We start from the raw sequence: 25902 nt of genomic DNA, 5'->3' as shown, positions 1-25902 counted from the left end.
CCATCATACAGCTAACAAAACAGATTGTTATTTTCAACATAATCAAGATTGTTTTAAATTGCATTTCACCATTAAAAGTGGGTCTGTGTATTAAAAGTGCTATGCCCTGTACCAAGGTACTGCCATTACAACAGGAGCTGGTCCCCAAGTGCTGCACAGTGGCTGTTCACTGCTGATGGGGTAAATGCAGAGGATGCATTTCCCTAAGGGGACAATAAAGTACATCAAATCAAATTAAATCAAATGAAATCAAGTCAAATTACTGTACAATGTCCATCACAGTGATTAAATACACTGACCAAAACAACAGTACTGGTCTGGTACTCGTTTTATCACTTTTTTGGACAACATTGGAGTTCTGTGACTTCAGGATATGAGCTACACTCCTTTGGAAGAGAGACATTGAACGACTCCTGCAGTCTGCTGATGAGTGCTACAGGACGGCTGATTGGATGGTGTGCCAGCGGGCGGTCTCCATCTGAGTGCTACAGGACGGCTGATTGGATGGTGTGCCAGTGGGCGGTCTCCATCTGAGTGCTACAGGACGGCTGATTGGATGGTGTGCCAGTGGGCGGTCTCCATCTGAGTGCTACAGGACGGCTGATTGGATGGTGTGCCAGTGGGCTGTCTCCATCTGCCCCTTACTACACATGTCCTTCCAGTGTCCCTGTCCTGCTTCCAGGGCCTCGCTGCCAATCAGCACACGGCCCAGCACGCTGCTCTTTGTGTAGAGACGCCCCTGTTGGCACAAAGACATCTCAGTGGATTGAAGTGAAAAAATAATCATGTTTTTTTTTAAATACTTCCTTTCTATCAATGAAGCCTTGAATTCATGGAGATTTCTTTGTTTTTTAGTTATTGTCGCATTCCTAAACCAATAATTGGAATGACCGGCGGAGTCTCCATAGAGTCTCCTACTGAGCAGCCACGCAGTCATCGAATTATTGGCTTTGGAATGTGACAAAAACTAATAAATCTCCAAGAGTTCAGGGCTTCATGGGGTGTGTAATTGATAGAAAATAAGATTTTTTGGGGGTGAACTACTCCTTTAATGTAATGGTTCTTAACTTGATTCACTGCTATGTTGAAAATAACCAAAACAATATCATCCATCAATGAACAATTAACACATACAGTATTTAATATTTGCCTTGCCTCAGGTAGTTTTCCCAGGGCCTGGACTCCAATACATAACGTGTAAATCAGCACCAATGATGATTTATATAATTATCGTCCAATTTCCAAGCTTCCATGTTTGGCAAAAATGTAGGTCATTGCTCCAAGTCATTGCTCTCGTGTAATTAAATTCTTCAATCTGGTTTTTAGATCAAATCATTGTACAATCACTGATGTCAACTTTGTTACAAATGACATCTTAACTGCTTTAGACAGGAAGAAGGATTGTGCTGCCCTGTTTGTTGAATTTTGATACAGTAGAGTCTCTTGAAAGTACTGTAGGTGAAATAGGTCATTGGTTTTTGTTTTTCTTCAAGGCACTTGGGAAATTACATCTCCATGATTTTAAATCAGTATGTTAATCCCTAACTCAATCAAATGATTGGCTTGTTCTTGAGGTCAGTTGTATTAGGTCAGAACTTGACAAAACTGGCTTTTCATTTGCCGCTACAAGTTCCTGGAACTTGCTACAGTACAAAGCACTTTCAAATTGGACTCTCTCCCGTCTCTTAATCAGTTTAAGGCCAAGACCAGAGACTTCTGTGTATCTTCATGTGTCTGTTTTGTAATGACCTTTTTTTATTATTATCGTTGTATTTATTTATTGTATGTTGTGCACTCGACCCCATCGGAAAGATGGTCTCTGAGTTTAAATAAGGGCTTGAAATTGAAATTGAAAATTTTAATCTGGAGAGATCTCTTCACCCACATTTGGTTTCTAATACACTGGTTTAAGAATGACTTCTAAAAGCGAGGCACAGGGCAACAATGTTTTGGTATAATCTATAACAGTTTCCAAGTAGCTGCCTCAGCTATGTTGCTTTCAAGACACTCACTCACTCACTCACTCATTCATTCACAGCGGCTTGGAGAGCCCACTCACTCGCCGGTCTTGGTTCCTCCCAAAGCAAATGACCATTTGAGACACAAACAATTTCCGGGTTAAGCTGGAGGACCGAGTGTGGAGTGAGCGAGTGATTAGAGATTTGGGTATTGGAATTTGGCTACTCAGTACTCACTCACTCACTGCTGGTAATGCCTATCATAAGCCTAAAGATATGGTTTTTAACATGGGTGCATCTAGCAGTCACGTCTAGGCAATTAGACAGATGACCTTTGAAGGTCATACCTGCATGACAATGAACTCCAGGACCAATGGCAGCTGAGTGATGTCACCAGAGGGCAGGTCAAAGAGGAAGGGGGCATTCCATACAGGGTTGTGGCTCCCCGCTCCTTTTGTCTCCTTGGTGCCTATCACCTTGCCATCCTGACGCAGGTTGATGATAACATAATGGTCTGTGGGAAAGACATATCAGCCATTATTATCAACCCTTATATGTGTATTAGGGATGGGACAATATGAAAATTGCATGTCACGATTATTGTGGCACACTGGTCGGTTTGCAACTTTGACACACAGCATTAGAATAGGTACTGTATCACTAACAGACTAAAAGCATGGACTTATCCAGTCTAGGACATTTCAACAAGGCAATTCAAAGTGTTTACACAAAACATAAAGCACATTAAGACACATGTCTTAATGCAAAAGAAACACATAAAAGGACATTAAATAAAACAGAAAAATTGAGTGCAGTACATGAATAAAAGAAAATCAGTAAAAGGCAGCGACAAACAGAAATTGCTTCAGCTTTGATTTAAAAGAACTGAGAAAGACCTGCACAGTTTCCAAGGAGTTTGTTCCAAATATGTGGTGCATAAAACAGCTTCTTCATGTTTTGACTCTGGGGACAGAAAGCAGACCTGTCCCAGATGAGCTGAGAAGTCTGGTTCATAATGTAGCTGTAGTAGCTACAAGATCAGAAATGTATTTTGGCCCTAAACCATTCATTGCTTTATACTGTGTAGACAGACAGCAGTATTTGGAAATACATTATTTGACAGACTGACATCAGGGACACCACAACAATGGTGATGTTTCGGTTCACAATACTTCACAGATCTTGGAGCTGGTGGGAGATCTCATTACTGTAGCACCTGCATGGAACCTGGACACAAAATAATAGTTGTCGTCCGAGTGTGCCAGTTTACCGCCCTCAGACTAGAGGCTTAACCACATGAACTAAAGTAAGCCCCTATTCCTATTCTGAGCCTGTCAAAATAGGTGACCAGTAGGCAAAGAATTATGAACATTTGGCGGAAGGAACCTTGGGCAAAAATGGATGAACATTAGGCGAACATTCTGCGAAAATAGCCGATTTACAAGCTGGTAGATTGGCTATTTTAGCTATTGACGTAAAACAAAGTATATAGGGTTTAAGTGGTTGAGAGTGTAAAAGGCTCACTAGCACCCCCCCCGACCCACAAGACCAAAGTGGTTTCTTAGGACAGATCAACCAACTTAGCCTGTTAGCCATCCTTAGATCCCACACTGCTTCCAATCTCATGATTTTAATTTGAGTTGTTGGGCAGGGCCCGACATTCTGTCAACATTTGGACTGTGGATTGGGCATGAGGGGAAGAAAAGGATAAGTAATAGTGAAGAAAAGGAACAAGAAGGGTTGATGTTAGGTCACCCAAGAGGAACTAATATGCACAACACCTTAACTGCACAACAAGTCTTGAATAGGAAGTTACGTAATCCCTTCTGAAGCAAGACTCTTATCTACAGTTCATGAGAAGGGTTGACCACAGTGTTGCCAGATTCTGTGAGAGAAACAAGCAACCAGGTCTAGGAAAACCAGCCCAAAAGAAGAGACTATGGGCCACATGAGCACTTTAACATATACATCAGCTATTTGAAAATAGCAGATCTACAAGCTCACAACGTGTCGCGATGCGACGTGTTGTGAGCTTGTAGATCGGCTATTCTCAAATAAAATCTTGCGGGGAAATTATAATAAGCAAACCTGGCAACCCTGGTTGACCAGGGGGCAGTGGTGGAAAGTAACTAAGTACATTTACTCAAGTACTGGACTTAAGTTTTACTTCAAATATCTCGATGCATGGTCTAATGAAATGCGATCTATAAACATTACCTGGAATGAACTACCCATTGGAACCATACATTGCTCTCTGAAACCTCACCCAATGTCCTCCTTGATGACCTCCCCTCTTTAGACCTTCCTCATTATCCTCACTTAAAAAATATTATTTTCCCTTTAAATCCTTTTGAATCCCCCCCCCCAAAAAAAGGCAATTCACGGTTGTTGCACAAATGCCACGCATCTGCAAAAAGGATGTGTGTTTCCATATGCTTGTGAAATTATACTGCAGCTGTTTCCAGGTCTCACTCAACACCATTTAGTACTTTCAAACCAGCTAAATAAATGGAACAGCGAACGTTTCTTTGATGTCCTGTTTCCTGGCTCTCCAGCGGTATGATGGGAGCATAGCTGTATTACACATATGGTGAGATATGATACAGGGTGTAAGGGAAATGACGCCCGGCTGTTCAGTTCCTAATCACATTATACTGTACAATGCAATGAGGGAACCAGTCTCTGATTAATGACAGAAAAAAATGGACATGGTGGCTGTAGGCCTCATGACAATGGATTTCTATTGAATGTTTTAGGAACAATTCTGCTTCACTGTACAGGACAGCTAGGAGTGACAGAACAGAGTGGGTAGAGAGAAAGGGAGTGAACGGCATGTGACATACGTGTACTGTCATGGACATCATTCGAATGCATGACATCACAAATGTGTGCTGGAGCTGATGAAGCATAACAAAGAGGTTTGATTTGAGCATCAACACACTGTGGAGATTTTGAGCATAAAGCTGCCCAAAATACGTTTTTAACATTGTTTTCCTTACTGTAATTCATAATACATTCCTGTTGTTAAAGCGATAGCAGTACCATCTGTAAAGCAATTTGCAAATATTGTCAATCATCTTCATCTGGCGATGGTGTGCTCTGTGAGTGAGCAACAAGACTTATTCCATTCACCCTCATTGTATTGCTATTGTATTGTCAAAATCATACTTTTAGCACTCAAATGAACACATAAAAAGTGGCTTCTGCCAATCTCTTCTCTATATAAATTAGTTAAAGTTCTCTGTGTGTGTGTCTCTGTTGGTGTCTCTGGACAAATGTCCATTTATGGATAGTTTCCTGATATAGATAGTACTGACGACATTGACCGCCCTCCCAAGAACTTTGTGGCACTTTCGCCTACGGAATACCAGGCAATGGGGACCGATATGTTTAGGCAGGCACACACAGTGACAGCGCTGACGTCATAGAAATAACATCATAGACAGGCCTCCAAGTACTCTGATGAAGCATGCGAAGTGGATATTCCACCAATTCCACATACTGCAGGCAGTGGAGGCGGTTCTATTGCGTAAGAGAACTTCCATCAAGCGTAATATAAAGCCTAATTTATACTGTGTGAGCCAAGCTGTGGTTCATGGCTCATTAAACTATTGGAGCTATAATGAGCCATACAGTATAAATTATTCTTAACATAAATACAGCAAAAACCCCAAGACATTGTCATCACATGCCCCAGACAGAAAGATGGAGAGGGAGCTACTGCATGCCTCCTGGTGGAGGTTTTTATTTTACTGAGTGCACCTTTCTAGTTGACTTCTGTAACTCCCTCCTTACTGGCCTCCCAGCATGTGCACTTAAGGCGCTCCAAATGATCCAGAATACTGCAGCACGCTTGGTCTTCAACCAGCCAAAAGTTTCACATGTCTCCATCCTTCTCCGCTCCCTTCATTGGCTCCCCGCACAGAGTACAAAACACTGATGTTGGCCTACAAAGCAACCAAAGGCATGGCACCCCCACACCTTCACAGCCTGATCCAACCCTACAAACCATCCCTCTCACTCAGATCAGCTAATACAAGGAAGCTGTCTGAACCTTCCTTAAAACACCCTGGACAACGCTCCACACGTCCCAGACTCTTCTCCCTCCTGGCTCCTAAACTGTGTAACAAACTCCCCTTTGCAGTTAGAACTGCAGATTCACTCCCAATTTTCCGGCTCACCTCTTCAGACTGACCTTAGCCTGTAGCACTTGACCTAGTTTTGACGACCATGCAGACTTATGCAAAAGTTTACATGTAATTTAGATAGCATATTATTTAGACAAATACTAAATAATAAAAGTAATAATAAAAAAATATATGTTTACCTAATATCCTATACTTTCAATGTACAGATTAATATTTTGATAGTATATTGTTTACACTGTTGCTAGGTTCTTGGTTTACCTGTGATCCTAGTTTACTGAGGCACTACACCATGCCATTTGATGTACCGGTATGTGTGTACCATTGTAAGTCACTCTGGATAAGAGCGTCTGCTAAATACCTAAATTGTAAATTGTAGTTAGTGTGGTTGCCCGAATGGGCAACCAGACTATTGTTTTACAGAAACTTTATTTCTAGATAAACTTTATTTCGGGCTGCATCTCCTCCCACAGTTTATTTTTCCCAATTTAGTGCCATATGTCAAAATGACCGGCTTCACCGGGAATCGTGCACTTGTATTTTGCTAAGAGATTGGTTAAATAGTTTAATTTATATTGATTTATTAGTGCATTAAATTTCCCCATCCACTTTAATGGAAAAGTGAAAAAACTCAAATTCAAGTATTTTTTGCTCTGAAACCGTAAGAGCTAGAGTTACCAGATTTGGTGGCGAGGTTCATGATTTAGTCCGAAATTATTTTTTAAAAAAACATTACACCAGTCGGCCTCATGGTGGCGCTATAACAGCCCACTTTACGTTTTGGCCTTTAACTCTTGAACCGTAGGTCCTAGAATAAAAATCTTTTTCCCCCTAGATTCCTTGGGTCATGACGCAACTCCCCATATAGGCCACGCCCATTTGCGTCATGATAGATTTTCCGCCATTTTGAATTTTCTTCAAAACACACTTTTAGCTCCTCCTCCCACATATTTTCTTCAAATTTCACAAAAATCGGTACACATGATCTCTGGACCCATGCGATAATCTGGACGAAACAGAATTTTGATAGTCCATACCGTTCGTCCGTAAATGGCTTCCAAAGTTAGCGGGAGGGGCCCGTTTTACAAAAAAGCCCACAAATCACTAACAAAACGTCCAGTCAATCCCAAATTTAAATCACATGTCAAGGGTGGTTTACTCAACAAATCTCCAAAAGCATTTCCACTTTGATCCATAGGGGGCGCCACAAATGCTCAAAATGTAACCTTTTGATGCAAAAACCATATGTTGATGTTTCTAGATTTCGGGCTGCTACTCCTCCCACAGTTTTTTTTGCCCAATTTCGTGCCATATGTCAAAATGACCGGCTTCACCGGGAATCGTGCGCTTGTACTTTGCTAAGAGATTGGTTCCATAGTTTAATTGATATTGATTTATTAGTGCATTAAATTTCCCCATCCACTTTAATGGGAAAATGAAAAAATGCCCATTCAAGTATTTTTTTCTCAGAAACCGTAAGGGCTAGAGTTACAAGACTTGCAGGGGAGGTTCATGATTTAGTGCGAAATTATTAAACAGAATTATACACCAGTCGGCCTCATGGTGGCGCTATAACAGCTCCCTTCACGTTTTGGCCTATAACTCTTGAACAGTAGGTCGTAAAATCAAAATGTCTTTTTCCCTGGATTCCTTGGGTCACGATGCATCTCCCCATATAGGCCACGCCCATTTGCGTCTGGATAGATTTTTTGATATTGATTTATTAGTGCATTACATTTCCCCATCCACTTTAATGGGAAAATGAAAAACTCAAATTCAAGCATTTTTTTCTCAAAAACCGTAAAGGATAGAGTTTAAAAACTTTGAGGGGGGGTTCATACTTTATTGCCAAAATATTAATAAAATAATTACACCAGTCAGCCTCATGGTGGCGCTATAACAGCCCCTTTACGTTTTGGCCTATAACTTTTGAACCGTAGGTCGTAAAATGAAAAAATAATCCCCCTGGATTCCTTGGGTCATGACGCATCTCCCCATATAGGCCACGCCCATTTGCGTCAGGATAGATTTTCCGCCATTTTGAATTTTCTTCAAAACAAACTTTTTGCTCTTTCTTCAAATTTTGTCCAAATCTCACACAAATCGGTACACATGATCTCTGGACCCATGCGATAAACGTCTCCAAGCTGAATTTTGATAGTCCTTACGGTTCGTCCTTAAATGGCTTCCAAAGTTAGCGGGAGGGGCCCGTTTTACAAAAAAGGCCAAAAATCACAAACGAAACCTCCAGTCAATCCCAAATTTGAATCACATGTCAAGGGTGGTTTACTCAACGGATCCCCAAAAGCATTTCCACTTTGATCCATAGGGGTGCGCCACAAATGCGCAAAACGTAACCGTTTAATACAAAAACATTATTCCGGGGTGGATCGATCCTCTCAAAATGAAACGCAAGTGATCTCATGAGAGACGTGACAATGTAATTGGCGCAGCCTCCGACAGTATTCCTCCCAGTGTATTCCTCGAGTCCCGGCGGCCGCAGCCCACGACCGGCGTCGGCGCAACCACACTTTGCAATTGCCCTGAATTGCGACGCGTCTAGTATTAACATTGTTCTTGAACAATGTTAATAAACAATATTTCAAACTGCATCTCCTCCCACAGTTTTTATTCCCCAATTTCGTGCCATATGTCAAAATGACCGTCTTGACCGGGAATCGTGCGCTTGTATTTTGCTAAAAGATTGGTTAAATAGTTTAATTGATATTGATTTATTAGTGCATTAAATTTCCCCATCCGCTTTAATGGAAAAGTGAAAAAACTCAAATTCAAGTATTTTTTTTCTCAGAAACCGTAAGAGCTAGAGTTACCAGATTTGGAGGGGAGGTTCATGATTTAGTCCGAAATTATTAAAAAAATTATCACACCATTTGGCCACATGGTGGCGCTATAACAGCCCCCTTTACGTTTTGACCTATAACTCTTGAACCGTAGGTCGTAAAATCAAAATTTGCGTCAGGACAGATTTTCCGCCATTTTGAATTTTCTTCAAAACACACTTTTTGCACCTTTTCCTACAGATTTTTCCCAAATCTCACAAAAATCGGTAAACATGATCTCTGGACCCATGCGATAATCTGGACCGAAACAGAATTTTGATAGTCCATACCGTTCGTCCGTAAATGCCTTCCAAAGTTAGCGGGAGGGGCCCGTTTTACAAAAAAGCCCACAAATCACTAACAAAACGTCCAGTCAATCCCAAATTTGAATCACATGTCAAGTGTGGTTTACTCAACAAATCCCCAAAATAATTTCCACTTTGATCCATAGGGGGCGCACACAAATGCTCAAAATGTAACCGTTTGATGCAAAAACCTTATGTTGGGGGATCAATCCTCTCAAAATGAAACGCAAGTGATCTCAGGAGTGACGTGACAATGTAATTGTCGCAGCCTCCGACGGCATTCCTCCCAGCGTATTCCTCGAGTCCCGACTGGCGTCGGCGCAACCACACTTTGCAATTGCCCTGAATTGCGACGCGTCTAGTTACTATTACTATTGTACCTTCTATCTTTATTTGATCTGTGTTTTATTGTTATCCACACACTGTTGAGGAAGCTTGAAGTACAGTACAATACTGTATTGCATGTGTGCAGTATGTGACAATAAACACCACTGAACCTTGCATCTAGAGCGAGCGAGTGTGTCAGATTACTCGAGTGGCACCACTTGGGTGATTTTGTCAGATCTTCCACTGCTCTGGCATCCAGCTGGCATAGATGTAAAACACCTCAGAGACTGAGGTAGAAAATGTGAATCTTTATCCTTGTTACTCTGTGATACTCCTCACTTTCAGGTGAAAAGAAGCACCTAGTGAGATGTAGGCCATATATCAGAGGAGAGGTGGTTGTCCACTCTACACTCTCCTCAGGCCAACGGTGGAGGTTGGCAGTGACAGTACAGCACACATGAAGGGAATAATGAATGATAAAGTTTGCAAGAAAAATGGAAAATGTGAAAAACAAAATAAAAGTTGCTCAAAGAGTTGAAAACAAGATTTGCTCATAATAATAATCACAAAGAGCTATTTGAATTCATTTATTAGCCAAAACGTTTTGTACCGTATGTATATGTACGATATATACTGTATCGTTATTTGTTTTATTTAACCTGTTTCTATCTCTTTCCCTTTGCTCTCACTCTCACAACTCTCCTCTCTCTTCTAACAGAATTCTACAAAATGATGGAGTGTGCACGAAAAAAACAATTTCACCCACTTCTTTACACCTGTGAACCTGTGATGTGACAAATAAAACTGATTCTGATTCAGTTAGAGCATGTAGTAGAGTATCACATAATGTTTTGCCTGCAAACTTTGCTTGTGACCTCCATGGCCTTACCTGGCACCCCCGGCATCCGTGTGAGCTTGGCCAGGTTCTCTGCCTTTCGCACCATCACCTTGATGCGCTGGGCCAGGGTCTGGTATTGGAGCAGGATGAACAGCTGGCCCAGGGTCCGTGGAGCACACATGGAACTCCTCCTTTGACCAGGCAGCGACTCCTGTGAGCTCAGGCTCTGAAAGGAGGAAACGTGGAGAAATATTGGTTGAATGGTTGAAAGCAGGGTTCTCTATTTGACAATTTTTTTTTTAATGTTGAAATTATTATCAATTCTTTGTTGTTTGGGATTCGAACCCGCAACTCGCTGTTTACAGCCTATATGTGGTATGCGCCTTAACCACCATTGGCAACACTTCATTTTTCAATTTTTCTATTTTTTTAGGCTTCTCTGCCTTTATTTATAGTCGAAAGTGAAGATCGTAGGGAACGGGACCCGAACCCGCGATGCACTGTAAGGCTACATTAGAGCCTAGGTGCCAGGACCGCTAGGCCAGCAGTCCGGGCCTTGATTCTTCTTGTAAATATATTTTGGTGGGGCATTTTGTAGCCTTTATTGACAGTGACACAGGAGAGAGACAGAAAATCTGGAGAGAGTAGGCGGATGACATTTATAATAGTCTGGCCGGCTGGTTATTAAACTGGGGACTTGTGATCAGAGCATTAATCTGTACATGTGGTATGTGTCCTAACCACTCGGCTATGGGGTCACCCAGATGGTTTAAAGGAATAGTTCACCCAAAAAAATTACTTGTTTTCTATCAATTACACACCCAACGAAGCCTTGAATTCATGGAGATGTTTTAGTTTTTGATGCATTCCTGAGCCTATAATTTGATGACTGGGTGTATTTCTGGTAGGAGACACAAAGAGATTCCTTTGAGTCTCCTACCGGATACATTAGCATCTTTCCGCCGGTAATCAAATAATTGGTTTAGGAATGCGACAAAAAAAAAAAAATCTCCATGAATTCAATGCTTCACGAGGTGTGTAATTGATAGAAAATAAGTATTTTTTTGGAAGAACTACTCCTTTAACATGTTTTTTTATATTAAATTGTTAAATTGTGATATCATCAAACATAAATATCAAACATATCGGACAGTCTACATTTCCCCATAGGAAATGCATGTATTTAATTCAGTCTGACCAGAAGCAGGGATATCAAAAGCAGAGGCACATGGATTTCGCCCCCATTCCCCCTCCAAGCAAATCCAACCCTGTGGAGAAGTGTTGGGGATGGAGGAGGAGGGAGAGAAAGAGTTGAGCAGGATGTGTCCTGCAGTTAGACAGATGTTCCCTCATGTCACGGTGAGACTGGTAATGAAGCGAAACTCGAGGTAGGAAGAAAAGCAAAGACAGCAACATGTTGAAGTACATCTTTCATACTGTAGAATCTACATTATGAAAGATGTACTTTAACATGTTGCTGTCTTTGCTTTTCTTTCAGTGTAGATCCATGCTAACAGCCCTCCCTGATATTTAGATTTTGTGCAGCTCAGTATCAGTGTTGGACAATAACCAAGTACATTTACTTGAGCACTGTACTGAAGTAAATGCTTTTAGTGTCTGTACTTTACTTGAGTATTTGCATTTTTGGATACTTTCACTCCACTACATTTCAAAGACAAATAATGTGCTTTTGACTTGAAAAAGTACATTATGCGTTAACCACAGTGAAAATAGCTAATCTACAAGCTCATAACGCATCACAATGCGTCGTGAGCTTGTAGATGTACTATTTTCACTATCATTGATATTTCTTTGAACATTTCTGGGAAATCTTTGAATTGTTTAAAGAATTTAAATTTTCTGCAAGACGTTTCACATTTATAGTTGGCCTAAAGCATATCGTCTCTGTCAGGTGGAAACCTGTCAGGTGGAATGTCCAAAACTGTTACTTTTCAGGATTCAAATTCAAAAGTAGCAGAGGTAGCAGATCTACAAGCTCAAAACACTTCACTTTGCGCCGCGCTTCGAGCTTGTGGATCTTCTACTTTTGAGTGACGCTGCAGTATGATCACGTAGGGCGTTAATTTACGAAAAAACACAAAAAGTTAGAATATGGAGATGGACGGTTTCTGCCCGACAACAGCCAATTCAACTGGGGGTCGTTGAAATGAAAAAGGTTGAGAACCGCTGCAGTATAGAGGATGGAAGGAAGTAGTTCACAGAGGGGAGTGGGAGACTGGGGCGAGGAGGGGGACATGGAACGTTTCTTGCCAGGCCACTAGTGTGTAGGAGAATATCTCTAACAAGCACGCTTCATTTCACTCATTGGTTTCCGTCTGCCGCTTACAATTTGCCTGTGCAACCATCACTCACACTAGGCACTGCGGTTTAAGAGGAGAAACAGTGCCCCGCCTAAACGCTTTGCCAAACAAAACTCATTTAGCTCAATAACATTTCCCATTGTAGTTGAAGATTTATTTTTCAGAGAATGGGAAGAATGTTTTTTTCTTTTTTTTTTTTTTACAGTATAAGAGATTTTTCAGGGAAATTGTGGATCTTTGGGAATACCTACTATATAAAGTTCAAGTTGCGTGACTGCAGCGGTTGACATCAGCGTAAAGCGACGTTGTGAGGCAACAGTTACATGACTGACATCAGTGCAAATCAACATTGTATGGTAACGGAGAGAAGGATAGGGAAAGGGGAACCATTGTCTAATGGTATTGTAATCTTGTAATCTTACATTAAATTGTCTAATTTTACTACTAATTTAATACTGCACTTGTGCTGTTTTCTCACTGTAAGTAAGATAGAAATATGACCAATATGAGGCCATGAGCACAAACATATTACACAGACTAGGGAGCTGGCAGCGTCAATTCCGTTGCATGTCAGGTCCTATTGATTCCGACATTTGCATTCTCACATACAGCCCCTCCTTCAGGGTTGCAGTGCATGCGTGGAAGCAGCTTAAAGAGCTAGATATTGGCCTAGTTGGTAGATAGAATATCATGGACAATGTATTTTCATTGCAGCTATACTATATCCTATGTTTTACACTGTTACCTGGACATTTAAGCCAGATTAATTAGAACATATTTAGGGAAGAAAAGGGCAAACTCAGAAGTCTAAAAGAAAAGTAAGACGTCTAAGCAAGGTCAACCATTATCAAGTGAGTGCATTATAAAAGTACAGTATGTGAGTACAGTATTAAACTGTCCCCAGTTTGACTCAGAACTCCACCACCACCCAAAAGCTCCTGGCTGTTGTTCTGTTGGGCCGTGGCTGCGTTGTAGAACATTGTTATTGAGTAATGCAGGCAGGTCTCTGTGGATGTAACCCAAGCAGAATGACTGACTGAGTCAGTGAGTCATCCAGGAGAAAAGCCAGTGTCATGCTTATTGTACAAACCAAGTCTATTCACACATTGAGCCCATGGTGCTCAGTCGGACATTAAACAGACTTGGTAACGGGGAGTGGACAGTGTCAAGTCTGTTGCATGTCAGGTCCTACTGAGTTGGACATTTGTGTTCTCACATACAGCCCCTCCTGGAAATTACTACACAAGTTCAGGATTGCAGTGCATGTGTGAAAGTTGCTCTAGATATACAGTAGAAGTTATACTGTACAGTGTAAAACCTAGAAATACATGCATAGAACAGACATAGCAGTGCTGTACTTCTGTATCAAACACAGAAGAGGAAGTAATCAATTCATGACTAGCCTCGGAAACCCATGCTTTTTTTTTTGTTACAAAAGAAAAAAAGCCTGGGGGAGCCATGCAGGAACGGTCTTAGGACCTTGTTATCTCCTAACCAATCAGAGTGCAGAGGGGCGTCGCTCTAAATTTGGTGACGTCAGCGTGCTCCGTGCACAGGCCGGGGGGGGGAGGGGAGGGGAGGCGGGGACATAGATTGGTGAAGCAATAGGAAGCCCCGCACGAATCCGTGCAGCTGAGTTTGGATCCGCCCTTAAAGACCATCGATTGGGCTCGTTCTCTCAGTCTAATTCATGACCGACTCAGAGATGCATTTGTTTGATATGAAGAAGTGTTGCTTATAGTTTCCATAGCAAACATAGCAATAAGTGTCATCAGGTCCCCCAGTAAAGTCAGTGGCTATGAACACAGAAATACTGTAGGAGGCGCTAATGACCTATCTATACTTATTATTATACTTGCAATATACTGCAAAAACGAAATCAAGAGATCAATATTAAATTATATTGTGATACTTTAAACTGTGAATTATGAATCAGTGTATCTAGATAAGTTAGTAGGGTGAACAATTTTATAGAACATAAAATAAAATAAAGTAATGTAATTGCATTAAATAATCAAATTAACTAATTCAATAAGTTAATCCAATCCAAACAAAGTACTAAGCATAGCGTAATGGCATCATCAACAGTTATGCTATTAACTACAACTAATATATTCACTTTGATACTTTATATTATTACAATTGCGCTGCGAATTTGTACATCTGCTATTTTCTTACATGTTTGAAAAATCTTGAAAGTCTTTGAAACATTTTTAACAATTTTGATTTTTTTTTTTACACAAATCTTCTCTTCTGGGGGTCCCTGCCCCTACCACAAAACATTTTCAAATGGGGGGGTCCGTGGCCAAATACCTATCATTTTGGGGGTCCTTGGCACAAAAACGCTTGAGAACTACTGATTTAGAAGGCATTTGTAGAATCGGCCTCAGGTCTTAAGAACCATAAGCTCAATCTCCTTGCCATCGGCAACTGCAGACCTCTATTCCAAACAGCCATTCTTTGCTGATTTTCTAGAAAAACGTATGTTAATTCTTATTTATTAATCAACAACAGCAGCTGTAAGTTAACAATGTTCAAATAGCAGTCCATAGCACAGAGAGTGCGTTCTGGAGTAGTTAAAGATGTTAAGCATGCCTGCTTCATCTTAATCCTTCTGGATCTCAGTGCTGTGTTTGATTCATACCCAGGCCGACTTTTCACTGTCATTAACTTTCTTTGTTCACTGTTACATTTATGTTGCAATTTTCATGACTCTTCTTGCTCTTTCTTTGTTATAACTTTACTGCATTTAATACTTTTATTGATTCTGGAAAGCACTAACTGTATTTGTTTTAGTTTTTTGAAGCACTCAAATGTAGTATCATTATAATTTTACTGTCACATGGCCAATGGTAGAAGATTTTAGTACTTGGCAGTGCTGTACTTGGCACTGTTTATACACAGTGGGTACGTCTAACTGTATGAAATGTGATGCAAGATATAAAGAGCATGCACGCTCAGCAGAACCCTTCACTATACAAATAAAAGTAAAGTACAGTAGTATAGCTGCAACTGTGTGTTGAATACTAATGAACATAAAAACAAGCTGACTCACTCCAACTGAAGAGCAGCAATACACAGTGGTGTAAAGTAAGTACAGTTACTCAAGTACTGTACTTAAGTACACTTTTTAGGTATTTTTACTTTACTAAAGTATTTCCAATTTTCTACTCCACTACATGTATCTCAAAGGCAAATATTGTACTTTTTACTCCACTACAATTATTTGAAAACTTTAGTTACTAGTTACTTTGTAGATTTTGATTGTTATTTCAAAACATACATTAACCACTTCAGCCCTATATATATATATTCCGGCTATATTTGAAAATAGCCGATCTGAAAGCTCACTATTTTCAAAGGATTTTTCTAATACATTTTATACATATGAAAACTTGTGAAATGGGACCTTCTGCGTAATGAGTACTTTTACTTTTGGTACTTTAAGTATATTCTGATGCCAATACTTTGTACTTTTACTCAAGTAAATTTTGAAAATCTGACGTTTACTAAGTATTTCTACATTGCAATACCGATACCTTTAATTAAGGATTTTTTTTTTTACTTTTTCCACCACTGCACTATACAAATAAAAGTAAAGTAGTACAGCTGCTACATGCAGTGTTGAATACTAATAAACATAAAAACAAGCTGACTCGCTCCAACTGAAGGGCAGTGATACACCATCTGCTCTGACTGTATGTACTGTACTGTACTTACTAAATTACTTTAAAACCTTCTCATTCTTATTATTCACGTCACAAAACCTTGTATGTTGGCCACAGAAACCCACTTTCAAGCTGGTATCCCTATTTTGGGCATGTCATTATAGGCAAAAACCTTCAAAGATATTTTAAAATGTATCAAAAAGTAGCAGATCTACAAGCTCATAATGATAAGTTGTGAGCTTGTAGCATTTTTGCTACTTTTGCCTGGCACTGTCATACGATTACGATTAATTTATATTTTAAAAAAGAAAAGAAAAACATAAAGAGATGAAATATGGAGTTTTGTGCCCAAAAGTGACGATATGCAGATTGTAAGACCGTTGCTTACACAAAACCAACATTTTGTTAACAATTGTATTTTTGGAATCCTCAACCATAAACTTCATAAAAAGGATTATTTGCTCAAAATGCACTGATGTATTTTAAAGAAACACGTTTGAACTATTTATGAATCTACCTGCTATCTAGCACTGACCCAAGCCCCAGCCCTATAACGTCACAACAACCACTCTAATACAGGGAGAAAGCATTGATGTAGAGAGCTGCAACTGATGTTATTATTACATTAAAACTAAATGTATTACCATGACAGGAGGAGTCTACGTTACAACACTGACTCACAGCCTGCTTGAGATACAGCTACTGTCTCACACGCTTCCTGAGACAGTTCCTAAGGCAGACCAATCGAGAGACCTACTGAGAGAGTGGTAGGATATCTTGCATGTCATTAGACTGTTTAATAATCAGTTGATCAATTAAAATTAAACAACCGGACTTTGACAAGACCAACCCCCCTTTCCAGAATCAATTATTTCTCTCACATGAATGTGTGTGTGTGTGTGTGTGTTAGGGCTGAACGATTTTGGGAAAAAATCTAATTGCGATTTTCCTGACTGATATTGCGATTGCGATTTGATTGCGATTTTTAAATTTTCTTAAAAAATAAATAAAATCTTTAACATTTTTTTAAGTCAAGCTTCAGTTTAGTATTCACTGTGTACGTTTAAAAAGTAATTGGAAGTAATGGAACATTACCAAATGGCATACCATTTATTTACTGTTCTAGATTCTAATAAATAAGGATGAGAACTAAAAGATATGAATTGCTTCATTGCTTCCAACATGTATCTTCCAAGTACTTTCTTTTCCCATGTATATATTTAAACATTTAGCTGGAATAGAAATAGCTTATTTTTGTAAACAACCCAACATTGAACTTGTTAAGTCATTAACTTATGGCTCAAGAAGAGAAGCTTTTTCTGAAATGAAGTTCAATAAATAAAAATTAAATTAAACAAATAATTACCTTTTTGTGTAAACAATTCACAGCAGTGAAATAAGTAGGTATTTCACTTATGGCTAAAGAAGCATATTTACTGATATCCAGTATTTAGCTTATGTAGATTAACATTCAACTAAAATGTAACACTTTTTTGTCTCACAAGGCAAAGTCCTCTCCTACTGTACATTGTATTACTACTACTCCTTGGAAGTGAAAAACTCAGAATACATAACGCAGTGGTGGAAAAAATTTACTTAAGTACTGTATTTGTACTTTACTTGAGTATTTCTAATTTCCAATACTTTAACTTCTACTCCACTACATCTCAGAGGCAAATATTGTACTTTTACTCCACTACAATTATTTGAAAACTTTAGTGACTAGTTACTTTTCAGATATAAATTATAATATTGTAAAGCCTACATTAACCACTTTGGCCCTATTTTATACCTAGGTTATTTGAAAATAGCAGATCTACAAGCTCACAACGCGCCGTGATACGACGCGTTGTGAGCTTGTAGATCTGCTATTTTCAAACATTAGTACTTTTACTTTTGGTACTTTAAGTACATTTTGATACCAATACTTTTGTACTTTTATTCAAGTACATTTTGAATTTTTACTTGTAACAGAGTACTTCTACATTGCAGTATTGATACTTTTACTTAAGTATAACATTTGAGTACTTTTTCCACCACTGTACATAACATAAGTGACAAAGATACAGTTCATAGTCGCTTCTTTTGGGCTTGTTTTCATAGACAGGGTTGCTTATTTCTCTCACAAAACCTGGCAACACTGACCAGGAAGTGCTTTCCATCGTATTGTTTACATATCACAGCATCCAACAGTAATAGTTTAATAATGATGGGAAAAATACAAGTTACACTTACAGAAACAAACATAGATAGGAGCAACACTACTACTACACTACTTGTGTCGCACCGAAAATAATGTTTTACCGCTACGCGCGGCATCACGGATTTGCGCAACACGGCCGTTCGACAAACTTTAAATACTCGTAGCCGACGGAGACCTAACTCTATGAGAGGGACAGAGCGAGAGAGAGAGAGAGAGGGGGGGGGGCTCGCTGCCCTCTCGCTCCCTGTAGAGAGAGGCAGGCAGCCACTCTGGAGAGAAGGAGACAAGTCCCGCGGGTGCTCTGGGATTAATATGAATATTAAAATGATTTATTATGATAAAATAAAAAATAAAAAAATCGCGGCCTTTGCGATTAGCTAATCGCGTGGTTTCAAATCGCAATTTCGGTTTGAAAACGATTAATCGTTCAGCCTTAGTGTGTGTGTGTGTGTGTGTGTGTGTGTGTGTTACCTTCCACTTGCGCTTGACCAGGAATCTTCGTATCTTCTCCTTGTTGAGGGACTTGGTGGGTCTGCGGTTCAGAGGGGAGAAAGAGACCATCCATGGGTGGGCCAACGCCTCATCAGAGGACAGCCTGGATCTGGAGCACCACAGTGGAACACAGTGTTCATTTTGTCGACTAAGACTAAAGGACTAAGGTTTTGATATTTAGTTGACTAAGACTTGACTAAGAGTAAACAATTTCAGGAGACTAAAATAGGACTAAAACTAAATGGTGTGTTATTCAAAGGACTAAAACTAAGACTAAATCAGAATTTGCTGCAGTGTAATTGTTTTTGACTAAGACTAAAAGACTAAAAGACTATGGTTTTGATATTTAGTTGACTTAGACTAGACTAAGACTAAACAATTTCAGAAGACTAAAATAGGACTAAAACTAAATGGTGGGTTATTCAAAAGACTAAGACTAATTTGCTGTCAAAATTAACACTGGATTGGATCAGAAAGTCATTGTTGTTATTGTTATTATTATTATCATCATCATCATTATTATTATTAGGGACGCAAAGCCATGATTTTTCTGCTTCCCTGTGTTTACATTTTACTCATCACAATGCCACATTGCTGTCTCTTCTATGAAGTTACAAAATCTCACCTGAGAATAGAAACTACTGTAGCTTGAAAATGTTATTTTTCAGCAAGCAACAGGACATTCATTGACATCATGGTAGGTCTTTTAGTAATAATTAGGTGGGCGGTTCAATTCAGCTGGACAGATTGCAAATCCACCATAATAAGCAGCAGTAGTTTAGTTCAAAGTACCAACTAATTTGAGAATATGAAACAGCAGATGCCATTCACTTAAGAAGTCAAACCTGGGGTCTTTCTTCAGCAGGGAGCTGATGAAGTCCTTCGCCTCTTCAGAGATGTCCTCAAAGCTTTCCTCATCAAACTCATAAGTGCCAGCTGTCACCAGTGCCAGTGTCTCTGCATCACTGTTCCCCTGGAATGGAGACTCGCCACTAAGCCTGCATCAGGAAACAAGTTTTTAAAAAATGAGTCAAAACACATGGAATGTTGTGTGGCATCTGGTGCTGTTGCAATACAACAAAAACTGACACAAGACACGGTACAGTCTATGATTGTGGCAACAGGACACCGTAATAATACATTGCAGAACATACGCAGACTTTCAGGCATTCAAGTGGAAATATATTATAGTCTTATATCACCAGAATGAATCCAATAAGTTGTTTTAGGGCTGCAATTAATATTTTTATAATCCATTTTTCTGTCAATATATTCGATTTAATTTAGACCATAGTATAATAAAGCTGAAGAACAAAAGGATGGTAAATGAGCATCACAAGTTATATGAACCTAAGACATCTTGAAATTGATTAACACATTTACCCAGCAGTTGAAAAGAAAAGCTTACATGAATAGCACATTTATTACATACAATTAAATTGTATGATACTGTAAATCACTTAACTGATCATTTGAATCAATGTTTAGATTCATTGTTATACCCCTAAAAGCTAGACAAAAGACAGAGTGAACATGAATAGAGTAATACATGAAGGTGGTGTGGCAGACAGTGCCTAAATACATTTATGTAGCTATAGGTATAGGTTTGTAATACGCAGCTACATAACATTATTTAGGCAGGTATAGGCTATACCTGTCAATTTAAAATATACAATAAATAATACTTCTAGCCATAACTTAACCTGGAATGTTGATTTAGAAAACACATTATTGGCAACAACAGTTGGTGTAGAAGTACATTTTCTTTGTAAGAACTTGGTGCCACTGTGAAGCACTGCAAGTGTCTCGTTAATGGCTAGAAACACCAGCAGATGGCGATAAAGATCAACGCTTTGTCACTTTTATTTAGAGACACATTTTTTAGGCAGGCACAGCATGCTTTTCTTTTTACTGTGACAACAGCTACAGGACAGAACAGTTTGAGGTTTTACTTACAGAATAAAACAGATAACTCCAATGCTCCACAAGTCAGACTCCAAACCAACAGGCTCAAAGTTAATGACTTCAGGAGCCACAAACTCTGCGGTCCCCTCCATGCTTTTCAAGGTTTTACCAGGCTCTGGAAGAAGGCGGGGATAATGTATATGTAAATATAATAATAATAATTACAAAAATGTAAATAGTACCCAAATAAGCTTTACATGGGGGGAGGAGAAAACAAAAGAAAGGAAAAACATTAGCTATTATAGAGTAAAATATGGTACACATAGTGTACGTACGTACGCACACTATGTGATTTTGTAATAACACTGACTACAACCAATGATAGCACACCTCTGCCCCAGCCAAACGCAAATTTGGCTAAACTAACCCAGTTTTCTAGCCGAGCCAAAGTCGATGATCTTGAGGTCCATGTGCACGATGTTCTGCTTGTGAACGTACTGCAACCCTGCATTGTAGCATGCACTAGTTGGCTCCGTGTGCTCAAAGTCGTCATCCAGGATGCGTTCGAACAGCTCCCCACCCGTGATGCTGCATGCACACAACACACAGACACACAGGCCACATGCCGTGAGAAAACATTACATGTCATCTTGGTTATCTGCTTGGCTATGGTTATTAAAGGTCATTAAAGGTTATTAAAGTTACTTTGGAGCAGTGGTTCTCAAATAATTTCATGTAAAGGACCCCAAATAAATATGTATTTGACTGCGGACCCCCATCTGAAAATATTTTGTGTCAGCTGACTCCCGTAATAGATTTGTGTTAAAATGTTCTTTTGAAAGCAGGCCCGCTTTTTTGTGAGCCAGCAAAAAAGGCATTCTGCAATGTAATTCAGTAAACTTCAACAATGCACTCCCATTATGAAGCCTTTTTCTGTTGGAGGTGGTCTCCGTTACGTTTTGGATATATACTCACAACTTCATGACCATGACCATCTCAGCGCGTGTGTCGTAGGCGGCCAGACACTGGCACAGTTTGGGGTGATGGACACAGTTCATCAGCTCCATCTCCTGGCGCACCGCCGCCCTGTCCTTGGAGGTGCGGCCTCGGTAGAACTTCCCTGCACACACCTGGCCGGTCTCCTTGTGGGACAGTCTGAACACCTGGCCAAACTTCCCTCTGGAATTTAGATTTATGCAAAAAAGAGAGCACAAGCAATGAGGCATCCTGGAGGCTCCACTAGTTAAACCCATTAAGATCTGAGGCCGATTCTACAAATGCCTTCTAAATCTGTAGTTCTCAAACGTTTTCCTGTCAAGGACCCCCAAAGTGACATATTTTATTTGGCCGCGGACCCCCATCTGAAAATGTTTAGTGCCAGGGACCCCCAGAAGTGAAGATTTGTGTAAAGAAATATATATATATATATATATATATATATATTCAACATTTTTCAAACAATTTTTCAAAAATGTTTGTGCCGCGCTGCGAGCTTGTAGTAATAACAATTATTTTATTAAGTAATGCAGATGTTTAACAATAATTTAACTCTCAAGAGTTAAAGATCTATAAGGGTCCATTTGGTTACCAACTCTCCATCATTTAGCTGGGGACCACCTGGAGACCCCTCAAGGACCACTGGTGGTCCCCGGACCACTGGTTGAAAACCACTGATCTAAGGGATCTGGTTGGTACGTATGGTGTGTTTACCTTCATTGTCAGTGCGGAACACAAAGATTCTGTGAGTCGTTACAATCTCAAACTTGTTGTCTTTAGCAGGGCGGGCCATCTGAATGGCAGCCAATGGGATCACTCCTTTTGGATATACATCCTGGTAGAGAGACAGGTCAGAAAGACGGAGCATACATTTAGAATAAAACCTGGACACCGCTCCACACGTCCTAGACTCGTCCTAGAAACTATACACACTATAGGATGCCAGGTCTACAACTGAATGATCTGGCATGCATGCTATCTAAATTACATTTTAAACTTTGCATAAGCCTGCATGGTCGTCAAGGCTAGGTCAAGTGCTACAGGTTAAGGTGCAGTCTGAAGAGGTGAGTCTTCAGACTACGGCGGAATATTGAGAGTGAGTCTGCAGTTCTAACTGCAATGGGGAGTTTATTCCACAGTTTGGGAGCCAGAAGGGAGAAGAGTTTTGGACGCGTGGAGCGTTGTCCCGGATGTTTTAGTGAAGGTTCAGACAGCTTCCCTGTGCTAGCTAATCTGAGAGAGTGGGAGGGGTTGTAGGGTTGGATCAGGCTTTGAAGATATGGGGGTGTCAAGTGTTTAGTTGTCTTGTAGGCCAACATCAGTGTTTTGTACTCTGTGTGGGCAGTAACTGGGAGCCAATGGAGGGAGAGGAGAAGGGGGGAGACATGTGAAAACTTTGGCTGGTTGAAGACCAAGCGTGCTGCAGCATTCTGGATCATTTGAAGAGGCTTCAGTGCACATGCCGGGAGGCCAGTAGGGAGAGAATACAGTAGTCAAGTTTTGATATGACTGATGTCTGGATAAGGAGCTGGGCTGACTCCTGGGGGAGGAAGGGTCTGATCCTTCATATGTTATAGAGTGTAAACCTACAGGATCGAGTGACTATGCAGATATAATAAGTTGGTTACTTGTTTACATTATTTAGATAGACAAACATATATTTATGATATAGTTTATTTGACCACAAATGCTAAGAATGTTATTTCACAGGGTGTTGTTTAGAAACATGCTAGGTTTGATGTTCACCTGGTATCCTAGTTGCTTTGACTTTGCACCAAATGTGAATGCTTGCATTCTAATTACCAACATTTGATCCGTCTTTATTCGGTGAGGATAAGAGCGTCTGCTGAATTGTAAATTGGGTTTAGGATCAGGGGGGACTTGGTCAGGGGTCAAGGTCAGAGGTCAAAGTCAGTAATACATTCAAATACGACAGTACCTTTTCGCTGCCAAAGTACATGAGGTTTTTGCCGTCAAACTTCACGTAGCGTTTCTGGAAAACATAGTTCCTGAAGTACAAACAGAAACATGACAGATGAGATGAATGAGAGAGGAGGAATATAAACAAAAACACATTAACATCTCACCTAACCTGGCCTGGCATTGGCCGGACTGATAGCGTGGATTCACTCACATACTGTGATCTGCGTTGTCGGTCTGGCTAATGCCAGGCTAACCCTAACCCCTAGCACTGTAACCCACTCTAACCCTCAAGAGACAGTGGGGGCCGTTCAAACAAAGGGGTTTAGAAGTCCTACACAAACCGCACAATCTGATAAAACACCGTTGTAGGGAGAAGTATACATCAGTTGCGTCTCTCTCCGAGCCCAGCCGCATTCCTCCCGCACCCTGAATTGAATTCATATTTATTTAATTTGCAATAATTCAACTGTATAGCATGCTAATGTTTTGAGACATATTGTATTTTATTACTACACAATAGTACATAAATAATTCTACACAATAAATAAATATGTTTTAAATAACTGATCTCAATATGGACCCATTATAGTTATGATAAGTTTTGCCATAATCATGTAGCTCTACAACATAGGCATAGCAATGACAGCAATGGTACAAAATAACATTTTAAAAAATGTATATATAATTATTATTAAAAAAAAAAGAAAAAACATCTAGCCATTCGGTATTCGGTTTCTGCCAATAATTTTTCATTCGGTGCGTCCCTATTAAATAAACATTTGACCTCTTTATTATTTTTAAGATGTTGGAACCGAAATATGGAACCGTTAGGAACCGGAACCGATAAGCAGAGCCGGAACCGGAACCGGACTCGTAAAAATCCTAACGATACTCATTCCTAAGCATGCCACTTGGACACAGGCCGCGGTCTGATCAGCCTCAGTCGGTCGGAGGGTGTCTGTTGTTGCAAGACCCCAAACACCCAGTGACTCCAGGAAACACTGATGAGGTGTCCAAGTGTGTGCATCAGTAGATGTTTTATTAACTAACACATTAACACTGAGGAGGAATGTAAACACATTAACACAGGAGGAAGAGGAAGGAAGAGTGAAAGATGAAGAAGGAAGAACAGACCGCTCAGAGCAGGAGAAGAGAGAGACAAGGCAGGAGAGGCTCCACAGGCAGGAGAGGCAGGAAGGAGGAGAGGAGAGCAGGAGGTGAAGCTTCACACCCAGAACCACTCTCTGTCTCCTGGAGAGGAGAGGAGAGGAAGAGGAGAGGAGAGGAGTTTATTAGTTTGTACACAAAGGGAAAGGAATTGTGTCAGAATGTGTAATTGTATTTATTGTGTAATGATTATGAATCAGTAACTCTATATTCCTCTAAGTGCAGGGGCGGACTAACCCTCCGTGGTGCCCGGTGCTTGGACCCGGTTCGGTGCCCTCCGGGAGCGTTTTGTCAACGGGGGGGGGGGGGGCGCTTCACCGGCGTTTCAATGTTGTAGCGCTCCTTTAGCAGCCCTGCTTCTACATTTCGCCGTTCTTCGCCGTTTTCGCCCCTATATGTGAGATTTGGATATTTGCACACCAAATCCTGCGCTGTGATTGGCCACCAGTGTACCCCCCTAACCCTGCACCGTGATTGGCCAATCACAGTCTATTCAGGACTGTGATTGGCCAGGGAAACATGACACATGTGCATAGCCCTATAAATAGGACTATGCACTTAAAAAAAAACACATTTATGTTTTTGTTTTAAGTGAATCACACATTGTGGGTGGAAAGGGTATTTTAAAAAAACACATTATTATTTTAAGTGAGCTTCCATCACCGTGATGACCACTGTTAAATAACAACAGTGACATAGTGCTCCAATTCCACATGCTGTGATTGGCTAGTGAGACATATGATGAAATTAATCTAAAACCACTTTGATGTGACACTAGTATATTTAACTTAGATGCTGTCCATTTTGTGAGAAC

The 25902-nt window shown here is 40.2% G+C and overlaps 1 protein-coding gene across 1 annotated transcript; it reads right to left on the bottom strand.

Moving 5' to 3' along the window:
- Positions 1-464: 464 nt before the first annotated feature.
- Positions 465-24335, bottom strand: LOC308089132 (myosin light chain kinase, smooth muscle-like; the record flags this gene model as incomplete). Its single annotated transcript, XM_080433701.1, has 11 exons — positions 465-739; positions 2306-2472; positions 10465-10639; positions 19077-19206; positions 19943-20095; positions 21054-21177; positions 21430-21590; positions 21978-22179; positions 22713-22833; positions 23938-24007; positions 24283-24335. 11 exons carry the CDS (start codon positions 24333-24335, stop codon positions 590-592), a joined length of 1506 nt encoding a protein of 501 aa, XP_080289827.1. The 3' UTR covers positions 465-589.
- Positions 24336-25902: the final 1567 nt, after the last annotated feature.

Source organism: Gymnoscopelus braueri (genome assembly GCF_963280865.1).
Source record: "Gymnoscopelus braueri genome assembly, chromosome: 1".
NCBI lineage: Eukaryota > Metazoa > Chordata > Actinopteri > Myctophiformes > Myctophidae > Gymnoscopelus > Gymnoscopelus braueri.
The sequence above is the reverse complement of the archived record's forward strand: the minus strand, read 5'-3'. Positions and strand labels throughout refer to the sequence as shown.